The sequence below is a fragment of the Hippocampus comes genome, unplaced genomic scaffold (genome assembly GCF_001891065.2).
Source record: "Hippocampus comes isolate QL1 unplaced genomic scaffold, H_comes_QL1_v1.1 scaffold22, whole genome shotgun sequence".
NCBI classification, from domain to species: Eukaryota; Metazoa; Chordata; class Actinopteri; order Syngnathiformes; family Syngnathidae; genus Hippocampus; species Hippocampus comes.
In genome coordinates, this window is record NW_017806175.1 from 4,336,919 (window position 1) to 4,357,696 (window position 20,778).

Below are 20,778 nucleotides of genomic sequence, written 5' to 3' on the forward strand. Positions count from 1 at the left end.
TCTGCAAAAATTATTTCAGTACATGATTGTTTACTTCCCTTCTCAAAAACCTTGAAGCAATGATTAGGACAGCAGGCTCTAAAAATGTTAATCCTCTTTTATTGTGTTTCATAAACAAACAAGTTAAGACATTTAGAACAACTGACAGCATGGCAAAAACAGAAGCTCATATTTTGTTTTAAAAGCCACTTAGCCGGCTTGGACATCTGATAAAAGAAAAGTCTCTGTTGCATAAATGTGTGTGTGTGTGTGTCTGCGTGTGTGCGTGCGTGTGTGTGCGTATGTGTCCATTCTGATATGTCTGAAGTGAAAACATTGCCGAGTGTTTATGGGTTTTGGCTCAGTCGTCAGATGGCTTCATTCTTGGAGGCTTCGTCAAAGTTCTCCACCAATTCTGCCCGGCAACAACAGAAAATCGTTTTCATACACAATGACAGTGAACAGGATAGTGCTAAACCAACTTATGTGGGGTACAAAAATCCTGATATCCTCTGTGGAATTTGAGCATTATCTTTTTAACGTCAGCAAAAGCCTGTTTATTGGCGATTACTCTGTGGAAGGGGACGTGCTCGGGGCGCGCGGGGGAATCTTCCCCAATTCGCTCAGAGCCAAAAATCGTAAATGTTGAACCAGTTCAATAGTTACGATAGCAAATCTTTAGGTGTGTGGTGACGAAGATGGAGTAGGGCCGAACTATTCTACTCTGTGATTGTCACGTAGAATATAACGATAGCCAATCAGGAAGCTCGCAAAAACAGTTGCTGGACACGAGCGAGTGAAGGAGCAACTGGTTGTGTCGGGCGTTTATGCAACTACACGCACCACAAAAGCAGTGGGTCATTTTTTTTCCCCTCGTCATGTGTGGGATGACTCACAATTTAAAACTGGGTGATTTGTTCAAATTGACATGTGCATACCGGGTTTCGATCCTTTAAATGACGGATAAAACTACAAAAAAAGAAAATAGAATACCTGGAACATCATCATCATCCTCTTCCTCAATGTCTTCAACTTTTGGAGATTTGCTGTCAAGTGCTGAAATGAAGAATAAAAAAAAAACATTCGCACTTCAGTGAAAGAATCCAGAGGATTCACATTATGAATTACAATTCCAAAATGATAAATTACAAAGGGTTTTGTTGTTGTAACAAGCCTCGTGATAAAGGAGTAGAATGTACAGATAAGTGTTTTTACACGTAGGAAAGAAAAGTAAAGAAATAAATATCATCCGGGTAGATGGACCCCCACCTTGGCGTGGAAACTGCTCTGCCAGCTTTCGCAGGCTGCTCAGACTATCGGCCCCCAGCTGGCTGAGGATGCCCGGCAGCATCTCGGTCAGCTGCTTGGTCTCGGCGTGGCCCGTGACGGCGAACGTGTTGGCCGACAGCGAGGCCTGCACTTTGGGGTTGTTGAAGTGGATCACCGTACCGTCGTCCTTGATCATGTTGACCTGAGAGTTGGACGCCACAATGATCGTTAACTACTAGTTTGTTTGCCGATATCATTTGAGGAATACAGAAATCCTCTGACGAAACGCTGCACATCCACATCGTGCACTCGGACCAATTCACCTCCTCAATCCCAGCGATGTTGTTGACAGCCAATTTCTTTAGGGAACTCTGAAGCTTTTTGTCATCTGCTGTGGCAGTTCTGTGTACCACCTTCTTCTTCCTGCGTGCCGAACCCTGAAACCACACAAAAATGTTTTTGACGGTCTGAGGTAGAAAAATCAGCGAGCAGGCAGCAGGCTACCACACCACATTTGTAAATCCATCGCTACCCTGATTTAATGACATATATTTCAAAACAATTTTGTCGAAATCATATTAATAGGCCAGTATTTAGATATTGTTTTGTGACAAGAAAGTGTATTGCAAATTGGAACACTTTTATTTTGTGAGGCAGGCAACCAGTTCAGCGTGTAGCCCGCTTACTGCCCGAAGACGGCTGGGATAGGCTCCAGCACAACCGCGACCCTTGTGTGGATATGCGGATCAGAAAATGGATGGATGGATGGTTCGAAAAATATTCATTCACAGTGATGTATCTTTTCCCTCTACAACACGAGTATGGAGTGACAAGCACGACATAAACCTTTCCACTAGATGGCAGAAGGTGCAATTTACTTGTGCATCCACTTTGTTGCCATTCATACAACACATAGCTTTGTTTCACCTAAACGGGCCCGGATTTCACACTGAGTTGTGGCTTAACTGAGACAGGATCACAATTCTTATAGGCTTTTGATGAGCCTTATGTATATTTTTTTTTCAGAATGTAAACTATGTGTCTTGTCTCAATAAAGGTTAGGAAACACTGGACTGACTCACTTCCGGGTTCGCACTTACCTTTCCTCCTATCCGCACTTGGGCCTGAAGTTTGGCCAATTTTTCCTGATTCATCTTGTTACCTGCGGTAAGACAACACATAACTGAAACCATAACGACAAATGTAAACATTATGCAAATGAATGTCCAATTGTTAGAATGAGGATTAAGGAAGACACGCGACATGAAGCGAGCTAATAGCTCCGCCTCAGTGTACAACGACAACAACAAAACTAAACATACACGAAAACGTCTCCTACGCTTCACGGCACTCAGTCCAACATTGTAAACGTTTCATTCTCAAACCTGCTCGAGTTTCCACGGAGGCATGCGGTGGTTAAAAAAAAAGATGTAGAGTAATTATAAGGAAGACGTTTTTATTAGTCACAAATGGATGTGGATTTATCCTCTTCCTCGTTGCGACGAATTCGAGGCGTTTGTAAACGGTACTTCCATCGTCTGGCTGATTGAAGTATTACATCAACAAACGAATATCGTGGAAAAAAAAAAGAATTTCATTTTTTTCACTTTATTTGAGCGACGTGCTCTATCAATAAAGTTCCAGGATAATAATAATAATAATAATAATAATAATATTACATTTTATTTGTAAGCGTCTTTCACAACACTCAAGGACACTTTACAGGCAAGAGCAAACAATAAAACCACAGATAAAATTATAAATAAAAATAGATAAATTTAAGTGGAATAAGCAAGTCTGAATAGGTGGGTTTTGAGCTGGGTTTTGAATGTGGGAAGAGAATCAATGTTACGAATATTGGGTGGAAGTGAGTTCCAGAGTTTGGGGGCAGAGCGGCTGAAGGCTCTGCACCCCATTGTACTGAGATGGGCAGATGGTACAGAGAGGTGGAGGGAGGATGAAGACCTGAGTGAGCGAGAAGGAATGGAGATCTGAAGAAGATCTGATAGATAGGGGGGGGGCAAGGTCATGGATGGCTTTGAATGTCAATGTAAAGCACTGTTTGGCCTCACAAATGATCTCACAGTAATTGGTGTTCACATATTTTTTTAGTCCATCCTTTCGGAATATACCAGATTGTTATGCGGGTAGACCTGACCATCTTTCAATGTAACCCCCACGACATACGCATTTTAATATTTAATTATTGACCCCGATGTATATGAACGCTTTTCACATTGTGCAAATGGATTGATACTGACAACAATAGCTGCCTGAAAATACACAAAGACAAAATATGACATTTAACAATACCTGTGATGTGCTTCCAAACTACTGATCCACAAACAGGCCCTTGTCTGAAATTTTTGTTCAAAAAGAATAACACACAACACCCAACTGTAACATACATGATTTGAGACAGGTTACGCCATCTATATCACATACTAATTGTTTTCACTATGACAATAATATTCTGTCAATCTTAAATATATCTTCCCACTTTCTTTCAGCCTTTCTTCCACACAGACAGCACCGCGTGAAGCACTTCGGTCTTGGAGTCATCAGACAAACCGATGTGAGTGTTTTGTACAAGTAAGCCGTCAAAGAGGCACGCGGGTGGGCCAAACTTGGAGTCTCTGGAGCTGCGCAGGAAGCTGTGCTGCCAGCGCATCGGTTTCCGGGACTTGGGCCTGCAGCAGCGTTGTAACATGAGATAGAATTTCTTCATCACGGCCTTCCTCAGCAGGATGTAGACCCAGGGGTCCAGGATCTGGTTCCAGGTGGCTATGCGCACCAGAAACAGCAGTGTATCAGATGCTGGGTTATAATCGCCTTTGGAGGCCAGGATGACGCAGGTCTGTACAAAGTCATACATAAAAGAAATAATAAATCAGTCAATACAATAGGAAAAATGAAATAATAGTGGATAAATAGCAGGAGGGTATTTTTTTATTCCCTCTCAAATGAAACGGCAATGAATCCATCCTAATGCAAAATTATTAACATTCTGATGATTTTATAGCTGTGTATGATTAGAAAGTAAATATTCTAGCATTATTTTCGTTATTAAAAAACACATTCCAAGATTTTTTTGTTGATATTTGAGTGGAGAAATATCAAATTTATACTTACAAAATATTCTGCATTCATTTCCATAAAATTTCATTGATATTTTCTGATATTTACGCACACAATAGTTTTCATGAAATGACTTTGCAATGGTGTTGCGGTGTGTTCATTTATTTTATTTATGATAGTCGAACATGGAATGGCTCATATTGATTCATGAACATTTTTAAAATACTGAACAATCAAAGGTTAACAGGAGGGTTAACATTCCCCCAACATACACACATCGTAGAATCATTTCCAGGTGTCTTAATCATATGTGTGACATGCTTTTACCCAAAAATCAAGAATTATAGCACACTATTCTAGAGCCCTGATGAAGTCAGCTTTTTTTGGGAGGGGCAGGGGGTGGAATTCTGTCTCATGCAATGAGGCCACTGCCTGTCCCCGACTCTGAAGCCTATAAAGGTACATAATTGAACCTTTTTAGCGATTTTTTTTGGGGGGGGGGCGTTCCTATTTGATAGTGTGCCGTGATTTTTTATTTTCCCTAAGGCAAAATATAATCGCAATGGGAAACACTTGCCTAGGGTCATTCTGCTTACCAGTAAAGGCCCCCAGCAAACACAGGAAACCAGCATGATGGCCATCAGCTGGCAGATCATTTCAACGTGGTACGACGTTCCTCTGCTGTGACGCTTGCGCTGCATCGTGGACAGCAGCAGGGAGCAGCTGGTCACCGTGTTGCAAACGATGGAGAAGAGCAGAGCCAGCAAGCCCAGCAGAGCGAAGAGCATAGGCAGGAACACATCCAGCCAGTCGTCGGGCTCGTCCAAATTGTAAAAACACCAACTCCTGGAGTTCTGCACCCTGTAGGACTTGCTCAGCATCACCGGCAGCGCAGCTACCAGGGCAGCCAGGATCCAGATGACAGACAGCAGCTTGTTCATGTGACGGAAGGCTAACCCGGTCGAGTGGTAAAAGGGCTTGGTGATCCCGATGCAGCGCTCTATCGCCATGGCGCTGCCCAGGAACAGCGGGCTCAGGCCGAAGAAGACCAAAGTTGCGCCAAAGAGGTTGCACACTCTGCCGTGGGGGTCGAACGTCTCCCAATGCTTGTGCAAGCTGTAGACGTAAATGACCACGGAGCCATTGACCAGGTGGCCCAGCAGGTCCGTGACCACTAGGCTGGTGGCAAAAACTGAAAAGGGGGCCTTGGATTTCAGTGGCATGCGTTTGGAGGATTTGAGCAGAATGAAGAAGGCCAGGCTGTTGGAGAGGATGCCGACAGTCATGGAGATGACCGAGGTGGCCACGGACAGATTTTTCTCGACGCAGGTGATGTTGGTGGGCGTGGCCTCTTTCCAGCTAGTCAGATCAGTGCTCTCACTGGCCGACATTGTGGAGCGTGAAATCTGGAAGAGAGATTTTTTTTTCTCACATTTTACCAGGTCTATTTGGCATAAATGTAGGAACCATCAATACTATGCGAAAATGTAAAATAACAGCATGCAACTGTGCCACATACGGCAAATGGAGCAGCAAACCACCACAGCTGATTTACAAACACCGAAATGTAATTTAGGATTTAATTTAATCGCTTTCCCAAATGGTTACAATTGCCATTTAGTGATTACAGCCATTTGCGTACCTCCCATTTTCAGGGGCTCCAAAAGTACTTGGACCTTTCGGACTAAAAAAGGTTAATAGGCCAAGTGCAAAATCTCGTTCATCCCAGACAAATGCCACAGGTAAGCAAATGGTCATTTGGAAGCTCTGAAGGAGATCTCAAAGCGAGTGGAGGGCGACAGGAATGAATGAATCGGTGAAGTCGATACCACGAGAAAATCACAGGAGAGAACTTAAGCGATGATGGCAAGAAGAAAGCAACCCTTTAAAACAGGAGTCAAGGATATTCAAGAAAAAGCAAGAGTGAAAAACATGGAGAATGAGTCCAAATCATAACACACGAGTCAAAACTGAAGTAAATCTTAGACCTACACCGTAAGATGAGAAAGACTCTTGACATTGAAAGGCATATTTTGGGCTTTTTGGATGTTGGAAAAATCCAAATACATTTTCAAAGAGGACCAAAAAAAAAAGAAAAAAAAGATAAAAAATAATGTGATAGGTTTGTTACCTGAGCCTTGTTGCCTCACGTCATGAAACTTCTCCTGCTTTTGCTACGGTCTTCAGTAAGTCAACTTCAACATCCCGTCAATCACGAGGCAGAGAAGTGTTGTCTTCTGTCTTCTGACTCCAGCTGTTGCCACTGATGCTGCTGCTGCGGCTGCTGCTGTCGATCAGACATGCGCGTCCTCCCACGGCGACGGCTCCGCTAGTCAATATAATGGAGCATGTCACACAAAAGCGCACAAACGTTTGTTAGTGTGTGTGTGAGCGCTCACCCAAAATGCTCTTTTAACTGGGGGCTTTTTAAAGGTTCGCAAACCACTGATAAAACCCGCTGACTCACAAACCGGTCAGGCAACTCAGGGCATACTACTGTACTTGATTCAGTTTCAATTTAGACATGTCGCACGTGTAGCGCAGAATGACTTCACAGAGATACAAGGATGTGATACTTTGGTTATGTAATGTCGCGTTTCTTCGCTCGAATTAGAAAATACTTGCAATGTGTTACATAACACAGCACGACAACAGTAAAACAATTGTTTAAAAAAAAAACAAAAAAAACAACAGCTACCTTTATTGAGGCAGGACATGTGATCACATGAGATTGTTCAGATTTAGAGTTAAATGCAAAGTAACCATGATAAAAAACATGAATTATGATTTTGATTACCTTCATTTAGTTTTGTTAATCTAGCTTCAGATGGGTTTCTTACTGAAGCATAGAAAGCACCCTGTGAGGTGGGCATTGATTTTGCGTGTTAGAGCACCTTATGAAGTTGACCACAGGTAAAGCAGTTAGTTTCCAAGTAAGATCTGGAATCCATCAAGGGTCCGGCCTCAGCCCACTACTTTTCATCATTGTTTTTGGTATTCCAACCGTAGCTGTAAGAAAGAGAGCCGACTTGATGTGTTTTCTATGCGGACCACATTCATTGTTGATTCCAATGCTCGGTAGATTATGCTAAAAGTTAAACAGGTTTCTTCAGAATGGTGCCAAATATTGTGCTTTCTCAAAATTGCCCACTAACATCAATGAAGTGAACATCAGATCATTTTTAAAAATATGTACAGTCGTACCTCAAACTAAAATTTCTTGTGTTATTTCCAGTCCGGCAAACACCCATTCCACATAGAAAGGGAATCACTTAAACAAAATGTGGCCAGGGTAAACTCTAGATTATTTTGGACTCAATTTGAGCTCATGACGTGACCTGATCAATACTGTGGTCTGGTTACTTTTTTTTTCCCCCCCTTAGCTTGACACTCACTAACATACGGCTTGGGTGAGCAGACCCAGATTGAATTCGCAGAAATAAATTACACCCACCTGTGTCTACAATTAAAGTGAATCATTACGTCACGAGCGCCCTACGTTTACACATTTGATCTTCCTCTCCAAAAATTCACGCCCATTCCCGTAAGGGATCGCTGGAACCGTAAAGTTGAGAACGCCGGGAATAAGGAATGCAAGAGGATGCAACGCTGCAGCCAGAAGTACACCATGGAGTGTCATAGTGCACCGAGATCTCAGGCATGACAGAAGGCAGAGTTGACAACAGCACATTGGAAGCATTGCTTTGTGTCACCAACGTGGGGTAGATTTGCACACTTCCACCCCCTCAAGTCAAAAATGCGGAAACTTTTTTGGTGGCACTGTACCTAAAAAAAATTTCCAGATAATTTTTATTTATTTAGTTTTTAATTCCCCCACGTTCGAGAGCCAGTTTGGCGACTTATCCGTCGTCTTCCTCATCCACACTTCGATGGAATGACGTTTATGAAGGTGACAAAGTTATTATTAAAAGCAGAAATACTTGTTCTTGTGTTACAGGATGTCAAGTGTTAAAAAAGACAAGGATGTGAAGTGCAAACACACCGTGGGCACACATGTGCTGGATTTTCAATCAGGCCACCCTTTGACGTGTCAGAATATGTCAACACACACGAGTCAAATAGACAAAGCACACTTCCTGTAATGTTATTTTCTTTTCGATGGACTGGCACTCGGAACGACTTTCATCCCTTATCATACTCCCAACACTCTTCGAAAAATCTTCCATTTCTATTAATGTTCCTGTTTTTGGTCCTGAGCACAATTCGGTAAATTATCATGCCAAGTCCAAATAGATAAACCATGTGTAACTTTTGTGAGTAAATTATCAAGTCCAAATAGATAAACCATGTGTAACTTTTGTGGTCAAAGGCCACATTTAATTGTTAAATCGAACAGATGAGCCAGGTCATTTATAGGTGAGGTTAATAAAAATGTCTATGCAGAATATGCAATAAGTAATAATTCTTCAACAAAGTGATAGTAATTTTTAGTCTTAATCGACCATAAGCATTATGTCAATTGCCTTACTTGACTCACATTTGCGGTTGATAATTTGCTTTATATTCACAATATAACATACATTAACTGAGTATTTAATGAGCCAAACGAATTAAAAAAAAAAAGAATTGGGTGATTGCTCATACACAGATGCCCCTGTTTTTCACCCAGCTGTTGCCCGAAAAAATATTCACAGTGGATTGTATTTTACACAAGAGAAAAGCAGGGTGGGATGTTCTACTAAAATGAGACTGATGATATATGGTGATTAATGGGATTTTTAATTCGTTTTTTTTTGGGGGGGGGGGTAAGAATTGATTGCAGTCATTCATGCCCAGATATGTAATATCATTTATTTTTATGTTTGAAATCTAGAATGTATTCTCAGATAAGTGCCTCCTTCCAGGTACAACTGTAGATTTATAAAGAAATTTGATAGCAGGGCAACTATAGTACAGTAACCCCCCCCCCCTCTCCCCACATGTTTGCTATTTACTATTCACAAATACACTCTGTGGAATTTATCCCCTGCAATTCGCTGAAAAACGAATTTATATGCATTTGTTTCTTTTCTTTATTTTTTCTTTTTTTCGTGGTACTTTTTCTGAAATGTCCAAAAATAACCACAAGATGCTGCCACAACACTATCTAAATCGGAAAGTAGTAATTGCTGTGAAGGAAGTATATTGAAATGATGCCGATCAAGTGAGAGACAAGCATTGCATGTGGGGAGGAGCTAAGTGATGTGGAATCATAATTTGTGGTATATTTACAGTTAAAATATTAACTCTTTTAGGGACAGCGGTTACTACAGTGGACAGCTTATCATGTTATCAAGTTACAGGGTGCATGAAAGGGTTAATATAAGCATTCATTAACATTTTTTAGGGGGAGGTGTCAATTATTTACAGGAGAATAAGTAAACTCCACACAGGAAGACTGCAGCCACTCCACACAGGAAGACTGCAGCCAAGATTTCAAACTTCAAATCTCAGAAATTTGAGGTGGATGTACTGACTACCTTGCTGCTGAAAGCATTTTATCCTAATCGTAAATATAAATAGCACCTCAAATTGTTTGCAGTCTCCCCACAATTTGCTAAAGTGGCAATTTTCAGCCTACATGGTATTGCTGTTCTATTCCGTTTGGAAGCACTTTATTTTTCCATCAAATGGCAATTTTGAGGTGAAAATGGTTTCAGAAATGACACACAAATAAAAGAACAGATCTGACAACTAAAATTGTGGTTCACAGAATTATTATTTTTTTAACCCTCAAGATCACTTTACGACTATCAGGCCATACTAACAGTTTCAACAAATGCACAAGCGTTTTTTTTTTTTTCAAATTTACTCTTTAATTACTCCATCAGTGTATGTCGCTGACATATAGGTAGACAAAACAAAGGTACGTAATTTGTTAAACTGTCATTTTTTTACTCTCTCACGGTGCCACAGCAATCACTGTTTTAACTCTCCTTTTTTTTTTTGTCCTATTTTTTTCTTTCTTGAGATGCCTAACAACCCCAAATCACTTGCCAAATCCTCTCCCGGGTTTGACATCACACCTTCCAAATGTTCTGTCCCAGCCGGAAACGTGAGCCAGACGGTCCACATGCACAAGACTAAAAATCACATCCTTTTGTTGGATTGCCTTAATAGGCAAGACCAGGCCCGGGAAGGTTGGGTTGTGTTCGACCGGAGTAATAGAAAATAAGCCATAATGTTGGATTCACTGTACTGTCCTGCACCTAATCACAAAAAGCACTCCAACAGCAAAAGTCACAGGCATCAAACGTACTCTTCCCCTGTTCGCACTCGTCGTCGTCATTTTCTCCCCATCGTACAAGTCCCAAGTGGCCCTAAATGGTCCCCAGACCCAGGCAGCCATTTTATAAATTATTAATGGTGCTACAAGGAGGGGAAAAATGTTCATCGCCAAGTGTACTTTGCGGTGGTTTTTATGTATTTGTTTATTAGGGATCCGTTAATCACAAAGAGACCAATTCACTTTTTCGTGTGTCGAATATGTCCTCAGCTACTGTATTTGCTAAGTAATCGGCCTATTAGCATTTTTTGCGTTTGCTCTTTCTGAAATACCTTAAGACGCCACAAGAGGGAGCAAAGCCCCGATTCATAGGAAACTATTGTATACTATTACTGACTGTCGTTGTTGTGATACTTATTGCCAGCAGGTGTCAGTACAAACCTACGATCCTGCTATTTTATTGCCTTGGTCCCGAAGAGGCGGAACAAATAATGACAGCAGTGATAAATGATTCATGGGTATTTGTATTGTTGACACGCAAGTTTAATATGACAGTTATAAGAAAGTGTGTACACTTGTGCAACCATATTATCTCAGTTGCTTAAACTTTCTTCCTCTCTTGCAAAGATTTAAACCATGTTTTACAGGTTATAAGTCACATTAATGGTGGAAAAGTTTTGAAATGGTTTATTTTGGTCTCCTTTTTTAATATATATATCACAAAAATCTGCAGCTTGAACCGTGGCATGGCAGACTTTGTGTACCCACTCTGTAGGCCTATAATTGTATCCGACATGGTGGACGCTCTTTTGACCCAAACAGATCCTTACTGGTGTTTACCGCTTTAGTTATTTTCTTTTCGATGGACTGGCACTCGGAACGACTTTCATCCCTTATCATACTCCCAACACTCTTCGAAAAATCTTCCATTTCTATTACTGTTCCTGTTTTTGGTCCTGAGCACAATTCGGTAAATTATCATGCCAAGTCCAAATAGATAAACCATGTGTAACTTTTGTGGTCAAAGGCCACATTTAATTGTTAAATCGAACAGATGAGCCAGGTCATTTATAGGTGAGGTTAATAAAAATGTCTATGCAGAATATGCAATAAGTAATAATTCTTCAACAAAGTGATCGTAATTTTTAGTCTTAATCGACCATAAGCATTATGTCAATTGCCTTACTTGACTAACATTTGCGGTTGATAATTTGCTTTATATTCACAATATAACATACATTAACTGAGTATTTAATGAGCCAAACGAATTAAAAAAAAAAAGAATTGGGTGATTGCTCATACACAGATGCCCCTGTTTCTCACCCAGCTGTTGCCCGAAAAAATATTCACAGTGGATTGTATTTTACACAAGAGAAAAGCAGGGTGGGATGTTCTACTAAAATGAGACTGATGATATATGGTGATTAATGGGATTTTTAATTCGTTTTTTTTTTGGGGGGGGGGGGTAAGAATTGATTGCAGTCATTCATGCCCAGATATGTAATATCATTTATTTTTATGTTTGAAATCTAGAATGTATTCTCAGATAAGTGCCTCCTTCCAGGTACAACTGTAGATTTATAAAGAAATTTGATAGCAGGGCAACTATAGTACAGTAATCCCCCCCCCCTCTCCCCACATGTTTGCTATTTACTATTCACAAATACACTCTGTGGAATTTATCCCCTGCAATTCGCTGAAAAACGAATCTATATGCATTTGTTTCTTTTCTTTTTTTTTTCTTTTTTTCGTGGTACTTTTTCTGAAATGTCCAAAAATAACCACAAGATGCTGCCACAACACTATCTAAATCGGAAAGTAGTAATTGCTGTGAAGGAAGTATATTGAAATGATGCCGATCAAGTGAGAGACAAGCATTGCATGTGGGGAGGAGCTAAGTGATGTGGAATCATAATTTGTGGTGTATTTACAGTTAAAATATTAACTCTTTTAGGGACAGCGGTTACTACAGTGGACAGCTTATCATGTTATCAAGTTACAGGGTGCATGAAAGGGTTAATATAAGCATTCATTAACATTTTTTAGGGGGAGGTGTCAATTATTTACAGGAGAATAAGTAAACTCCACACAGGAAGACTGCAGCCACTCCACACAGGAAGACTGCAGCCAAGATTTCAAACTTCAAATCTCAGAAATTTGAGGTGGATGTACTGACTACCTTGCTGCTGAAAGCATTTTATCCTAATCGTAAATATAAATAGCACCTCAAATTGTTTGCAGTCTCCCCACAATTTGCTAAAGTGGCAATTTTCAGCCTACATGGTATTGCTGTTCTATTCCGTTTGGAAGCACTTTATTTTTCCATCAAATGGCAATTTTGAGGTGAAAATGGTTTCAGAAATGACACACAAATAAAAGAACAGATCTGACAACTAAAATTGTGGTTCACAGAATTATTATTTTTTTAACCCTCAAGATCACTTTACGACTATCAGGCCATACTAACAGTTTCAACAAATGCACAAGCGTTTTTTTTTTTTTCAAATTTACTCTTTAATTACTCCATCAGTGTATGTCGCTGACATATAGGTAGACAAAACAAAGGTACGTAATTTGTTAAACTGTCATTTTTTTACTCTCTCCCGGTGCCACAGCAATCACTGTTTTAACTCTCCTTTTTTTTTTTGTCCTATTTTTTTCTTTCTTGAGATGCCTAACAACCCCAAATCACTTGCCAAATCCTCTCCCGGGTTTGACATCACACCTTCCAAATGTTCTGTCCCAGCCGGAAACGTGAGCCAGACGGTCCACATGCACAAGACTAAAAATCACATCCTTTTGTTGGATTGCCTTAATAGGCAAGACCAGGCCCGGGAAGGTTGGGTTGTGTTCGACCGGAGTAATAGAAAATAAGCCATAATGTTGGATTCACTGTACTGTCCTGCACCTAATCACAAAAAGCACTCCAACAGCAAAAGTCACAGGCATCAAACGTACTCTTCCCCTGTTCGCACTCGTCGTCGTCATTTTCTCCCCATCGTACAAGTCCCAAGTGGCCCTAAATGGTCCCCAGACCCAGGCAGCCATTTTATAAATTATTAATGGTGCTACAAGGAGGGGAAAAATGTTCATCGCCAAGTGTACTTTGCGGTGGTTTTTATGTATTTGTTTATTAGGGATCCGTTAATCACAAAGAGACCAATTCACTTTTTCGTGTGTCGAATATGTCCTCAGCTACTGTATTTGCTAAGTAATCGGCCTATTAGCATTTTTTGCGTTTGCTCTTTCTGAAATACCTTAAGACGCCACAAGAGGGAGCAAAGCCCCGATTCATAGGAAACTATTGTATACTATTACTGACTGTCGTTGTTGTGATACTTATTGCCAGCAGGTGTCAGTACAAACCTACGATCCTGCTATTTTATTGCCTTGGTCCCGAAGAGGCGGAACAAATAATGACAGCAGTGATAAATGATTCATGGGTATTTGTATTGTTGACACGCAAGTTTAATATGACAGTTATAAGAAAGTGTGTACACTTGTGCAACCATATTATCTCAGTTGCTTAAACTTTCTTCCTCTCTTGCAAAGATTTAAACCATGTTTTACAGGTTATAAGTCACATTAATGGTGGAAAAGTTTTGAAATGGTTTATTTTGGTCTCCTTTTTTAATATATATATCACAAAAATCTGCAGCTTGAACCGTGGCATGGCAGACTTTGTGTATCCACTCTGTAGGCCTATAATTGTATCCGACATGGTGGACGCTCTTTTGACCCAAACAGATCCTTACTGGTGTTTACCGCTTTAGTTGCGTTCAAGGTCAGCGAAAATAATGATGTTGCCACGAGCAACCTTGTCAGAGAACTGCTTGGGCAGACTCATTTGAAGCCAGCTTGACTTGTGAAGTGTTTTTTAGGAAATAAGTCAAGCTGTCTAGTTACATCTGACAGGCCCAGTCATCTGTATGCGGGGCACACAGGCCAACTTTGCATGGCACCTTTGCATTGCTTGCCCCGTCTTGGTTCGAAGCACCGTAGATCATTAAGATTCCGCACTCGGCGCTGGCTCATGTGGTCAAATTCATAAGACGTCCTCATAACACATGGGAACAAGCAGCTGTCAAAAGTGCTTTTTTTATGCAGGAAAAAGCGTATGTGAGAATCTGTAGCAGTCCTCTGGAGATTTAGATGCAGACCTGCATGGTAATTCCCCTTCTGACAACTATGTCAGCTCCAGAAGCAACACCGAGGCAGCTGCATTGATGTACAGTGGTGTCTTGAGATTCACCTCATTCAACCTGTACGTTTTTTGTTTTTTTTAGATACTAGCCGCCATTCAGCCGCATACTTGATACAAACGTTTAAAGTTTACTGTCAAACTAAACATACAACAGCATCTAGGGTGCAGTGCTATAGCCCTTCAAATAATGGATTGGACACAAATCGCACAGCTATACATGTAGACAAACAATGTAAGAAGACGCACAGCCACTTTTTTTGTCCTCACAGTCAAATATTTTTCAATGTCTGCAAAGAAAAAATCATATTAGTGCAGTACTAGTGAGTGGAGAAGTCAGACGTCTCAATGAAAGAGTATATACACGTTTGTCTGGCCAAGGCAGGCACATCAGAAAAAGCGGCACACTGGGCATTCAACTGATACAGTGTGACAAAAGCAACATTTTATTTATGTCATTACTTAATGTTTTAATAAAGTGCTAGTTTTCCTCAATTAAAATACACATTACAACAATTTTTGTTATGTTTTTAATTCAAGACTGGAACGAATTAATGGGTTTCCCATTCCTTTCAGTGGGAAAAGATGATTTCCACATATGAATGTTTTGTATGAGTGTCATCTTACACATGAAATGCGTATCTTAAGACCACAAGATGGTGCCAAGGGCCTAACTAACTGGAAAGGAGTAATAGGTGTCGAGGAAGTATATTGAGGTCAGAGACAAATGTGTTTGAATGTTGGGGAGGAGCAAAATTTAGTATCGGTTGTAAGCAGAAGTTACATGGGCTTTTTGTCCCCGATGTATTTACATTTTTAGGACATGGTCGTTTTTTAAAAGTTGTTATTTTGGGGGGTCGGGGGGACGTGGTTACGTCTCATGCAAATGAGACACTGCCGCCTGTACAATGCCCGTCTGAGCTTTCGCGTTGTAACTTGGCGAACGGCGATTTATTCTCCATGAGTGCATTTAAAGAGAAAGGCGAGCCCCCTCACGACAGTAAAAACATCAATTGTATTTTCACTTGTAGTTTCAGACGCCATCTTACACGAAGTTAACAATTTCGAAGTCTCACGTGGATAGATGACTCCTTTCTCGTCAAACGGAAAACAACATGCTATTGAGTCCACTGATGTTGTCTGTTTCTTCTCGAAGAATTCAGGATCCAATCCAAATGGCGCTGGAGATATTTGCTGCCGCTGCTGGCTTCCAGTCCGGCTGGTAAAAATGGATGTCGAGGCTGCGAGCCCAGTTGGCAAAGGCCATCTTCTCTGTGATGAAACGGTGGTGACTCCCTCGCCGGCTTCTCTCGTGGGACAGGTACATGGCGCACTCGGAGGGGCCGGAAGGCTCGTAGTAGTGATATGGCACTGACGGATTGGAGGGGGATCTACATTATATGCCAGAGTCAAATGAAATCAGTTGGCTTGGGTAAAGTAATTCAATCAAACAAACACAAATGTGGCTTGACTTAATGTTTCCCCAAATGAAATGAATTGAAATGGCATTCATTTGGTAAAGAATTAAACACTTTGTACATTTATGATTCGATGGTGGTGTACATGCCTTGGCCACCAGGGGCCGGTATAATATGTACTGACACATTACGGGTCGATTTGATTTTGAAACGCAGTAAAAGAATGTCGCAACCAAGCTGCAGTAATATTGGGTCTTTTTTCTCAGAGGATAAAGAATCTATGCCTGTATATGCTGTCTGCATGTTTTAGTTGAATTGATGGGTTAAAGCCAGCTTGTACTTGTATGACAGAAATGTTACGGCGTTCCCTTCAAGATTACCTGGACAGTTAATGACCGTTTTTTTTTTTCAGTGTTATTATCATTGGGACAAATTAGTATTCTACAGTTAGGGTTGTCTCTTGGCTTAGTCATCGAGGGTTTGCAAACTTGTTGCCGCCGCCGTTTCAGGACGTTATTAAAGATGAACAAGAAACAGGGAGCGGCATAAAAAAAAAAAAATCTGAGTGTGGCTGTTACTCAACAAACCATCTGCTCCTCTTCATACACTATTTTTCCGAGTCACTCAAAAACGGAGGTGGCAGAGTCAAACGTGGAGTTGTAAGTTCGTTAAATGGAAGGTATATGGTTTGAATGCAAAATGGCTGCACCGGTACACCCAACAGCTCATTTAAAAATAAATCTGAGTACCTGCAGTGGTCAGGTGGCACCATGCCATACACGTTGATCCTGTCACACAGTTCCCGGGCCATGGCCATCGTGAACCAGCCAGTACTCAGCCAGGAGTTGGAACTTTTCCTGGGCATTCGAGAAATGTTTGTTGTATACCTCCCATTAGGCACTTTGACATTTTCACATTTACCTGTCAACGCCGGTTTCATTTTTGAAAAGTTCATCAAAGGCCATCATTTTAAGTCGAGAAATGATATAAACGTTGAGGCCGGGCAGCTGCTGGTTCAACATCTTCAGATGGTTGTAAACGTGGCCTCTGCCGTCGCGTTTCATGCAGCTGCTCGGCCCCCAGAAGACAAACACCGTGCCCTGGCTGGCGTTGAGCAGCTCTCGTTGCCTGCGGAGCACCCGCTGCAGGCTGGAATGCGCGACCACGCGTAGGCTGGTGCGCCGGCCCACGTCTTGCTCGTAGCCCACGCTGGGGGCGTCGTTCATACGGATGACGCACTTGGAGCGGTCGATTTCTGGGCCCCTTTCTCTGCCGGTCAGCTGGCCCGAGCTGGTGACGAGGGCGCATGTCCTGCAGTGCATCCTTAGAGCCTACGGAACAATTACAATTACTGACAGACACTGGATATAAAGTCTGCACACCCCTATTCAAACGCCAGGTTTTCCTGATCTTGGCTGGACCGGCACATAACAATCGTCCCTTGCATTTTGACTTGAGCTCTGTGCATGCATGTGTATGTACCTGCAATGCCCTCGGTAACAGACGTCATTGTTTATCATACCATCCACAGTCAGGGATAAACAATGACTTCTCAGCCACGTTGTTTGCATGCTACGGTGTGAAAATAATGGATGGAATTGACATTGACTGCAAGAATCAAACGTTTATTTCGAAAGACTGAATTTGTATTCGGAATCAACTTCTGAGCACCCCTGACTTTTGCATAACTCTGCTACTGATGTTGATTAGCTCAGTTTATTGTCTATATTGTAAATGGATTAATGGGCTGCTGCTTCTAAATTATGGGCCAGTATCATGGCGGAAAATAATTAAATTGCACTACATTAGCCCCAAAAGTTGCTGGCCCACCGGGCATTTACCGTGTATGCCAGGTGGTTCGTCCAGGTCAGTTTGTGATGTCAACTAAATGAAACCAAGTTAAATCCCCAGTTATAGGGGGTATGCCATTTACAATTGTTTATTCTGACCTCCACTCGCTGGGAAAAAAAAGACTTGTACAGTTTAGACACACTTATGGTGTAAAAAGTTTTCACATGATTTATCTTGGCCTCATTTTTTTTTGTATCAACAGAGGAGTAATGAGTCTTTCTCCCTGGAATTATTCCCCGCTTTAAGGGAGGATTACATCGGCAGTCAGAGATTTAAGCTTCACACCACATCGGGCTCTCAGGTGAGATGGTCTATTTACACTCGGAGCACCGCAGGCTGTGCTGCTTGCATCGCTTGTTTGTAAAAACGTGCAACTCTAGATCGAGGCTGTGCAAACTCTTGTACTCGGGGACTACATTTGATTCTTAAAAAAGAACACATTGGCCAAGTAATTCCGTAGATGAGATTTAAAAAAAAATCCATCTCTATTCCAGTGGTGCCCAACCGGCTCTGTGAACAAGATCAAAGCAAATTTTGCAATCGACAGACAGCAAGCAGCAGTGCAAAGCTCGCGCCTGATTATGCTTTGTGCGGTGCGGCGCGAGCGTGCACGACTGCCCTCCGTGCGGCAGCAGTCGACCTCAGACGGCTCTGACGAAAAAACAGATAGCGGCAAAGGTCTGCTGTGGTATGTTTACAAGCTGCAGCGGAGGGTCCTCGTCACGCAAGTAGCAGTGAGGAAACTGAACGTCACAATGGATTAGGAAGAACATATTTTACTTGGTTTTGCAAGCAAGCAGTGATGGGTCACTGCGCTTTATCACTCGGCAATAATCCCTCAAGAAGAAATCTATATCCTGCTTAATTTTTTTTTTTTTTTTGGTCACTAAATCTTTTATGACGAAAACATGAATTATGAATGGAGAAAGTATAAACTACGGCGAGTTTCCGCGGATTCCGCAGTGTGTTGAGCGTTGGAGTTCAGCAGCTCATTCTCGTGGTGCTACAGCACGAGGATTGAAATGTTTTGTTCGTTGCGGGCCGTTCCTCTGGAATTTAACACGCGACCTCAGGCGTAAGGCCGTAAAGCCACAGAAATGATTAGTAGTTCTTTGTGAAACTAGGGCGGGGCCTTAATTCATAAAAGAAACACCTGAATGACGTCAGAATACAGATGTACAGTGACGCCTTAAGGTATGAATTTAATTTGTGCCATGACCACCCTTGTATCTCAAAACAATCATTTCTCAAATCGACTTTCCCCATTGGAATAAATAGAAATTAGTTAATTCTACGACCCCCCCTAAAAAAAATGTTTGTCTTTTTAAAAATCTGTTTTTATAACTTTAAATTATTTTAAACCACGTGGGAGGGGCAAAACCACGAAAACATTTGATATGACCTCGCTCACGATAAACGGCGAATAATAACAAAAATGTTTCATTTACTTTGCGGTCCTCGACACCCGTGTAGCCTCCGAGTGTTGACACCAAAGCCGTCTGTGATCTTTTTCTCATGGCAGGTGCAGGACCTTCTTTTTGTCGGGAGGATGAAGCTGATGATGGCGGCGAGAACGCCGACGATGATCTGCCACCACGAGCTCTCCTGTTGTACGCCACCATCAAACTGGTCACCATGGTGACGACAAGGATGCTACCAACACCTTGGCACTGGAACGGAGAGGCGTTAACACATCGAGACAAAACATGTCATCGCACGACACAACCAAGACTAGGACAGAGGTTAGTCAAACTCGAGGCGAGCAACAGCTGTCTAGTGCATAAAAAAAATTTATAAAAAATTGTAAGGACTGTCTGATTTTTTTTTTTTAAATTGGACAGGTAAAAAAAAAATAGCACGGCATTAATGCACCCATGTTGGTTCATGATCTACGAACAGTGTAATATATAATGCCAACTCACAAGCTGGAGCTCGCTCGAGAGCATCGCTGAATTCTAGAGCACAGCCCCCCCGCCCCCCTCCCAAAGGAAAAAAAAAAAAAGCACGACCCACATATTTTCCCCCTACAGGTCTCATTTATAAATTACCAAGCGGATCCTCATTTTCCTCTCCCCTCGTTTGGAGCCCTCATCCTTTCTCGGCCAAAGCTCGCACGTAGCGTCGGGTCTCTTCGGCACGCATGAGTGGGACCTCAGCACAGGGCTTATCCGCTACTCTCCTCCCCATGATCCTAAACACCTCCGTTACTGTATTACTTGAAGTCCTAGTGCAGTGTTTCCAAAGCTTTATTCAGCCATGGTATCTATTTTACATCAACAAAAATAAAATCTCACAGTACACCAGGAAGCAAAAATGTCACAAAAATTACAGTACTGTATATGTACTGACATAAAGATGATCTCATCTCCATTTAGTCCTGAATTTACATGGAAAACTGTCCCCGTGTGTCTAGTTTCGTGCCATGCGCAAGTCTCACGTAAGGCGCAGTCGAAATCCGCGCAGAGGTACGGTAGACCTTGTTTTGGTATTTTTCCACACGCGGGCACAGCATAGTGGATTTTACTCTGTGCCTTTAAATTCGTCATGGAAGAGGTCTTATAGTTCTTGGCATAGCCAGAGGTGTCAAATCCAGATCCTGAGAGTAAAGACCTTGACGCAGTTTTTCGTTAGCCACAGGTGCTTCGACACAACTGGCAGGTAAACTCTGGAGTTAAAACAAAGCCAAACTGTGGCAGGGTTTTTAATTTCTGGACCTGATCAGCATTCAGAAGATTTACGCGTCTTTTTGTTTTTCA

The 20,778-nt window shown here is 41.7% G+C and overlaps 3 protein-coding genes across 4 annotated transcripts; all 3 read right to left on the reverse strand.

The window, feature by feature from the left end:
- Positions 1-82: 82 nt before the first annotated feature.
- Positions 83-2,766, reverse strand: btf3l4 (basic transcription factor 3-like 4). Of its 2 annotated transcripts, none has more exons than XM_019897271.1 (6): positions 2,634-2,766; positions 2,349-2,410; positions 1,572-1,685; positions 1,249-1,450; positions 973-1,035; positions 83-394 (listed from the first exon to the last, which is right to left on the reverse strand). In XM_019897271.1, exons 2-6 carry the CDS (start codon positions 2,400-2,402, stop codon positions 348-350), a joined length of 480 nt encoding a protein of 159 aa, XP_019752830.1. In that variant the 5' UTR covers positions 2,403-2,410; positions 2,634-2,766; the 3' UTR covers positions 83-347. The 2 variants fall into 2 exon arrangements, with proteins under 2 accessions (XP_019752830.1, XP_019752831.1); XM_019897272.1 differs by having other exon boundaries at positions 2,571-2,762.
- Positions 2,767-3,528: 762 nt separating this feature from the next.
- Positions 3,529-6,800, reverse strand: ptgfr (prostaglandin F receptor (FP)). Its single transcript, XM_019896440.1, has 3 exons — positions 6,458-6,800; positions 4,923-5,732; positions 3,529-4,105 (listed from the first exon to the last, which is right to left on the reverse strand). Exons 2-3 carry the CDS (start codon positions 5,715-5,717, stop codon positions 3,755-3,757), a joined length of 1,146 nt encoding a protein of 381 aa, XP_019751999.1. The 5' UTR covers positions 5,718-5,732; positions 6,458-6,800; the 3' UTR covers positions 3,529-3,754.
- Positions 6,801-15,280: 8,480 nt separating this feature from the next.
- On the reverse strand, positions 15,281-20,182 carry LOC109531902 (alpha-N-acetylgalactosaminide alpha-2,6-sialyltransferase 5-like). Its single transcript, XM_019896436.1, has 5 exons — positions 20,071-20,182; positions 19,471-19,692; positions 17,093-17,502; positions 16,921-17,028; positions 15,281-16,144 (listed from the first exon to the last, which is right to left on the reverse strand). The coding sequence occupies exons 1-5, from the start codon at positions 20,083-20,085 to the stop codon at positions 15,913-15,915; spliced, it is 987 nt and encodes a 328-aa protein (XP_019751995.1). The 5' UTR covers positions 20,086-20,182; the 3' UTR covers positions 15,281-15,912.
- Positions 20,183-20,778: the final 596 nt, after the last annotated feature.